This window comes from Haliotis cracherodii, unplaced genomic scaffold (genome assembly GCF_022045235.1).
Source record: "Haliotis cracherodii isolate W230 unplaced genomic scaffold, xgHalCrac1.p SCAF_6, whole genome shotgun sequence".
Lineage (NCBI taxonomy): Eukaryota > Metazoa > Mollusca > Gastropoda > Lepetellida > Haliotidae > Haliotis > Haliotis cracherodii.
Genome location: NW_027266319.1, coordinates 26,885,491 through 26,893,119, shown reverse-complemented (window position 1 = coordinate 26,893,119; position 7,629 = coordinate 26,885,491). Strand labels below are relative to the sequence as shown.

At 42.5% G+C, this 7,629-nt stretch overlaps 1 protein-coding gene across 1 annotated transcript; it reads right to left on the bottom strand.

The window, feature by feature from the left end:
- Positions 1–3,258: 3,258 nt before the first annotated feature.
- Positions 3,259–5,478, bottom strand: LOC139444699 (tol-Pal system protein TolA-like). The gene is made up of 4 exons (XM_071225626.1): positions 5,410–5,478; positions 4,695–4,774; positions 3,483–3,920; positions 3,259–3,323 (listed from the first exon to the last, which is right to left on the bottom strand). Exons 2-4 carry the CDS (start codon positions 4,759–4,761, stop codon positions 3,259–3,261), a joined length of 570 nt encoding a protein of 189 aa, XP_071081727.1. The 5' UTR covers positions 4,762–4,774; positions 5,410–5,478.
- Positions 5,479–7,629: the final 2,151 nt, after the last annotated feature.

Below are 7,629 nucleotides of genomic sequence, written 5' to 3'. Positions count from 1 at the left end.
CCCGTGAAGAGCCGGGGTAGAATAGGTCTTCCGCAACCCATGCTTGCCGTAAAAGGCGACTATGCTTGTCATAAGAGGCGACTAACGGGATCGGGTGGTCAGACTCGCTGACTTGGTTGATGCATGTCATCGTATCCCAATTACGTTGATCATTGCTCATGATGTCAATCACAGGTTTGTCTGGTCCATACTCGATTATTTACAGACCGCCGTCATATAGCTGGAATATTGTTGAGTGCGGCGTGAAACAACAAACAAACAAATCAGAAAACAGAACAAAAGTCATACATATAGAAAAACACAGACATTTATTTACAAGCTGTGCAACCATGAGCACTCACCTAACAGAATGAAAAAAATACAACATCATGTGATAATCACAGCAGAGGCTAATGGGTAAGTTAAATAATTTTGCCAAATTCATCGTTTCGCCTTAAAAGCCTTTATTCATATAACTATATACTAACTATCCTAATTGAAGAAATATGTGGTGGTGACAGATCTGGGAGCCGTGCCGGATTTGCCGTCAGACAGAAACCGAGTGTGAGCCGAGTGGGGGAGTGGGATGTGCTGGTGTCAACCAGGGTCTGTTACGAGTTCGAACTCTGATTGTGTGGGTTAAGCGGACTTACATTTGGTTTATATTATTATCGGTGTGAAGGTGAAGCTAGACTGGAGTAGAGGATCGACATATGTCTTGAGACCCGGAAATCGTGTCTTTGCAACATAACGCAAGAGGGTCGCAATTGGTGTCTTTGCAACACATTAGTGAGTTGACACCGGTGAATTCGAACATATAAGATCGACACAGATTGTGACCCTCCTCTGGTGTCGTTGGAAGACAATACTGGAGAGGTGGCACTGGTGTCTTTGGAACACAATACTGGAGAGGTGACACTGGTGTCTTTGCAACACAAAACTAGAGAGGTGACACTGGTGTCTTTGGAACACAATACTGGAGAGTTGACACTGGTGTCTTTTGAACACAATACTAGAGAGGTGACACTGGTGTCTTTGGGACACAATACTAGAGAGGTGACACTGGTGTCTTTGGAACACAATACTGGAGAGGTACCACTCGTGTCTTTGGAACACAATACTAGAGATATGACCCTGGTGTCTTTGGAACAATACTGGAGAAGTGACACTGATGTCTTAAAACACGATACCAGAGAACTAAGATGTCGTCTTTGGGACACAGTACCAGCGGTCGACACTATGGTCTCTTGAAAAGAATTCCAAAATGTGGCGCTAGTCTCTGAAGCACAATAATAGCTACCGACACTAGGATGTTTGGAGCACAATAACAGCTACCGACACTAGGATGTTTGGAGCACAATAACAGCTACCGACACTAGGATGTTTGGAGCACAATAACAGCTACCGACACTAGGATGTTTGGAGCACAATAACAGCTACCGACACTAGGATGTTTGGAGCACAATAACAGCTACCGACACTAGGATGTTTGGAGCACAATAACAGCTACCGACACTAGGATGTTTGGAACACAATGCCAGGGCTCGCACTAGAGCACCCATCTGGTTGCACTTCAAACATAGATATTCAGTAAAGAAGGACAGCAATACGTGTCTGTGCTCAGATTGAAGGCTTCCTTGGTCATTTCGATGTCAGTCTGGATTACTGGTGTAGAGGATGAACAGTTCCTCCAACACACACACACCAAGTTACGATCATGTCCAGGGTTTGACAAGGTAGAGGATGAACCCACGTAACAGTTTCTCCAACACACACGCCTAGCTCACCAATGCAAATCTGTTTAATTAAATTATCGTACTGTACGGCCATTTCTATGTGAATACTGTCATAATTGTATAATTCGAATTCCTTGCTACTATATATTATTAGTATTGTTGCTATTAGCATTGTTAATGATGAATATCCTAAGGAAAGAGAGAGGAAAGATATTTTACAAAACGAGAAGAGCAAAGAAAGAGTAACACCCCCAAGGAAAACGGATGAATGAGACGATATCCCCAGGGGAAGTTCAGAACGTTCTTCAGCAAAAACTGGGACACAACTCCAGGAAGGAAAAGAGAAAGAAGCAAGTAAGAAGAAAAGATGAGAGGAGGACATTCCCCCGTAAGAAAGAATCACAACTCCCAGACAAATGAAGGAAGGTTCTCCATCAAAGACGACACGACACAATCCAACCAACATATGAGAGAACTTTACCTTGCGAAAAGAGAGACACAGCTCCCAGACAAGCGAGAGAAGACTTTTTTTTATCAAAGACTCACACAACTCTTCGCGCAATAAAGGGGACAATACTAGCTAAGAAAGAGACAATAATCCCAGATAGATGTGGGACGACATCCAACCATCACAGAAGAGGGCTACAATTAATCATGTTTACCCTGAACATTCCCGGCGACACCTAACACCTTACAGACCACATCTAACACCTGACAGGTCCCTCTTGAACACCCCATCCATCCTGACTTTAACACCTAACCGACCACCTCTCTAACACCTAACCGACCACCTCTCTATCACCTCACCGACCACCTCTCTAACACCTCACCGACCACCTCTCTATCACCTCACTGACCCCCTCTCTAACACCTCACTGACCCCCTCTCTAACACCTCACCGACCACCTCTAAAGCACCTCACCGACCACCTCTCTAACACCTTACCGACCACCTCATCGACCTCCTCTCTAATACCTCGCCGACCTTCTCTCTAACATCTCACCGATCACCCCTCTAAAACCTCACCGACCACCTCCCTAACACCTCACCGTCACCGACCCCTTCCCTAACACCTCACTGACCCCCTCTCAAAATATGTTTGACACTGCTACTGGTCTGTTCTGCCACCACCCCCTCCGACACCATGTTGATCATCTTTTTGACAACATGACGCTTGTATTGAACCACCTAGTCTGTACAACGTTAGCACGATTTAGTCCGCCCTGGACTGTCAACAACACATGGATGGTGACACAACACATCCGCACAATCCCGTCACAGTAGGTCAGTGTTCCTGCTGGTCTGGATATTTGTCATCACTAAATATCAGACAGTAAATCAATATGATAATCAAGATGTAAATTAACACATATCTTATGAAACGAAAATTACACGTACATTTATGGGTATCCAAATAATATGTTAAACTGTTTACCCATCAGCCTCTAAATTTACGCATCTCTTCAAAAGTTTATCTGAAGCTTTCTATACACAGAGCAAAATGGTTCATCGGGCGTTTCGATTTCAAATCAGAATGCAGCATTTACAGCATGAAGCCACTCTTCATGCCTCCGAACATGCCCTTCTTCTTGGGCTTGTCCTGTTTGACTGCAAGAAAATAAAAATTTCAGCAACTAAAATGACACGGCATGGTTGGGAGAATATCTGCAACTACGTTCACAAACACTGACATTCTGGCTTATTATGTTCAGGTATTTGAAGCCGTTTCTACTGACGTTGTGTGTATACAGTGTCCTTATTTCCTACCTAAAACTGCATCGGCCTTGCCGGCTGCAACAGCACCTGCAGCAACTTCGTCTTTAGCCAAGTTAGCAGCAACAGCTGCAGACATGTCCTCAGCAATTCGTGCTGCAGCTGCAGCTACTCTCTCGGCCTCCAGTGCTGCAGCAGCAGAATGGGCCTTCTCCGTGGCAGCTGCAGCTAATCTGTTGGCCTCAAACGCTGCAGGCGTCCCGGCGTTCTTCCTTAAGTATGCAGACACTCTCTCGGCCTCCAGAGCTGCAGCAATCAGGGCCTCCTTCCAGGCGGCATACTCAGCGTCTGCTACAGCAGCAGCAACCTTGGCCTTCTCTGCAGCCAATCTCTCAGCCTCCATTGCATTAGCAATCATGAGGTTCTTTTGGGCAGCGGACTCCGCGGCGGCTTGCTGAGCTGCCTCCCGCCTTAGCATCTCCAATCTCTGATCTGTTGGGGCGAATGGTAGTAGGTCATGCGATCACTTCCGCAAAATATCAAGTTCTATTTCTTTTACGTACGGTTTACGGTAGGTAAAACATATGTTTTCGAAAATCAGATTATATTCTGATATTTTAATATCTCATAGAAAGAACAAATGACATTCCAGACCACCAATCACCATGTAGATACAGGTCACGTGGGGAAAAAGTAGAGTAGAGGATATACGTCATCTAGCGAGCAACGTTTAACTTCACCCATCTGGGTTAGAATAGGTCCCCAAAACCTGTAAGAGGCGACTAAATAGAAAGTGGTCAGGTTCGATGATTAAATGGTAGAATGTCATGTAGACTTGATTATTTACTGATGCCGTCATATAGCTGAAATATTGCTAATTACGGCGTTAAACAGCAAACAAAACAAAAAAGCATGTATCCTAGACATACAAGATCGATGCTCCTGATGTCAATCACTGGATTGTCTGGTCGATTATTTTATAGACCGCCGTTATATAGCTGGAATACTGCTGAGTGCGGCGTTAAACAACAAACAAAAAAACAAAAACATATGTAAAACACGTTATGGAACTGAGGTTAGATATCTGACATTTTAAGTATCTCATAGAAACAACAACCACTGATTGCCTGGTCCAGACTTGATTATTTACAGACCCCAATCACAAAGCTGTCTAATTGTTGAGTGCGGCGTTAAACAGCAAACAAACAAACAAAAAAGGTTTCATTCGCAATTACAAACGCCATGTGTGTTTTAACAGATACCTACCATCGCGGTATTTGAGGTATCTCTGTACCTCATACACGACCAAAGCCAAACCGTGCAGAAATATCATCTTGTTTTCAGTGCTGTGGAGAAATAAAGCAAAATATGCAGTTTACCATCACAAAATGACACACTGTGTCTCTGTGACCCCACACCTTCAGTTTGTTCAATACACGATCTATCAAAACACACGTTCAATGAACCTTAATTGTTTTATTCGTTAACCTGCAATAGTGTGCTTATAATAAAGTTTAACATGTCCCCTATAGCCATGTAAAATCGTGGGCAATTAACATGAATAAATGATGTCCAAAAAAACAACAACAACAAAACAAAAAAAATAATTAAAAAAACAAAAAATAAAATTTTAAAAAACAAAAAAAACATGTCCCCTATTTCAGAACATGCCCATTGTTCTTCAGGCCTACCGTCCATGCAACTTTGTTACTTTAGTTCACAGTAGAGAGAGATATTGTTAAGGATAATATATTATATAATCATCGCACAGCGCAAAACGATTTTCATTTGTAAGTTCAATGCGTTATGACCAAACGGGTCCATGTTATGAACACTAATTTCATATTTTTAGAAAAACAAAGATACAAATTCCCGAATACCTGATTTTAATCGTAACTTGCAGCTGCAAATTTGCTAATATTTGCCACAAAATAAACTGAATCGCTCACGCACTCACGTTACACATATAATTGTCACGTACCTCGCATCCACTAAGTGAGATGGCAGCGTCTAAAACGGCGGGAAACAACAGCGGCAGCAACAAAACGTCTGACTAAGGCGGCGATGCGCTGACAATGAAGACGTAACTATGCGGGGTCGTCTATGACGTCACTTCCCGTGAATGGGATCTTCACACTATGAGATAGGATTTCGGACGACACTGAGTTTAATCATTGTAAAAATAAGCACAGGAGAAAACATAAATTTTAAACAAGATAACAGCGTTATCACTATCCCTCGCCATGGGGCACATTAGATCAGGTTGTTCATATAGTAATGAATCTTCATGGAGAAAGGTAGGATAACTCCAGAAGAAAATGGATGCCATCAACTCAGTCTTGACAAGTTCACAGAAACTATTTTGTAATTGGCCTAATTGCAAGCACTTACAAAATTGTTAAACCTAATGCAAAGAAGTAGGCTGGTTCGGGTGTCACTTTTAAATTGTGGTTTATGTCTTTTTTATCAAATAATTCACCATACACCGTGTTTAGTTTCTTTACCTGTGTCAATATGGGTATAAAGTTTCGTGGGGAAAAGATTAACACACGAAAGTCTTAAGTATATATGATCCAGAAAGGAACACTACAATATATCTGGTTTTGTAAGTTACGCTCTGGTAATGAAAGCAAACTGTTTTTTTATCAAGTACAACTTGTTGCCATGGAAACAGCAAAAAGCAGACATTATTCCAGTTATATCACAGCGTGTCAGCTTATTGTGTGAGGAAAGCCCGAAGTGGTGCAGGTCTCAGACGTTTACCACTTCGGTGAAGCCCACGAGCACGGGTATGGTGCTGACAAACCTAGAAACATAATCGGGGCGAACAGGGATTCGAACCCCATAATCATAGGTTTCTGGCGTGCCAAAGGAACGCAACTCTGCACAGCGAATCGCGACGCCTTAGTCGACTGGGCCACCACAGCCCCCGTAGTTTATAGGAGTCAGTTGTAGCTGCGAAATCGTAGCTATTGACAGTTCCATTTGTACAACCGGACATCGGAGCTACAGGTCACTAACACAAAGCTTCGAATCATTCCTAGACACCAATTTATACAGTCCTATAAGCATGATGACTTTACACCTGCCTTCATACGTGTTGTCAAACCACACATTGAAGAATATCATGGACTCTAAAACACACCCACCCCATACCACACTCACCCACAACCCCTTATTTTCGTAAATCAGTTACACCTACCTGTTTCGATTAAGGCATGTCTTACGAACTTACGAACTGGGAAACATAAACGAGTTTCATCTTTTACAATGGGTCTTCAGAAACCCATACTTGCCGTAAAGGCGACTATGCTTATTTAAGGCGGCTAACGGGAAAGACCCGTGTTCGATTCCCGACATGGGTACAATGTGTGAAGCCCATTTTTGGTGTCCCCCGCTGTGATATTGCTGGAATAATGCTCAAAGCGGCGGTAAACCATGCTCACTCACTCTCATGTGATTGTTGTCAGAAACCGATTTGTATGAACAAGAGACTTAACGTGTTGAAGATAAAAAAAACATGAAACATGAATTATCATCCATTTAATCAAGAATGTTAAAAACGTCTCGGTGTTTTTAAAAGAAACTGGTCTGACCATTGCGTTACAAAGTTATTGTGATACAGTATCTTCCAGGCGGAAATGGGAAATGTTTCTTGTCATTTTGTGAACTTGATATTGTCTGCTACTTCTCCAAACCTTCTTCGTTACGAGCAATAATACCAGCAGCTTTATGGTGAGTGAGTAAGTGAGAGAGGTAAACGTGCAGCGAGAGGTTTCAAATGTTCAATTTAGCGCGATTAAATCTACAGCTAGCTCTGAACTGAAAACACAGTAGATCTACCTTCTTTCTCCATTCTACCGTGACACAATTAAAAGCAAACAGATCTTGAATGAAGCGGCATGGGTTTAGTCCATTATATAGAATGGGTTGTCAATATCAGTTCAGGAATCACCAGTTATAACCTTTATATCGATAATGGCTATTTCGAAATCCAGCGTGAATTCATAGGCACCCCAAACCTTCTAAGTTTTATATCTACACCGCGCGTCAGTATTATGACGTCACACCGCTTATTGTGACGCAGAACATTATGACGTCACAGTCGGGGATAGAAACGCGCCAAATTTCACTAAGTAATGATTTTCACTTTGTGTGAGTTCTTTGGAGTGTGAACCTTACAGAGCGAGGGCTAAACTGC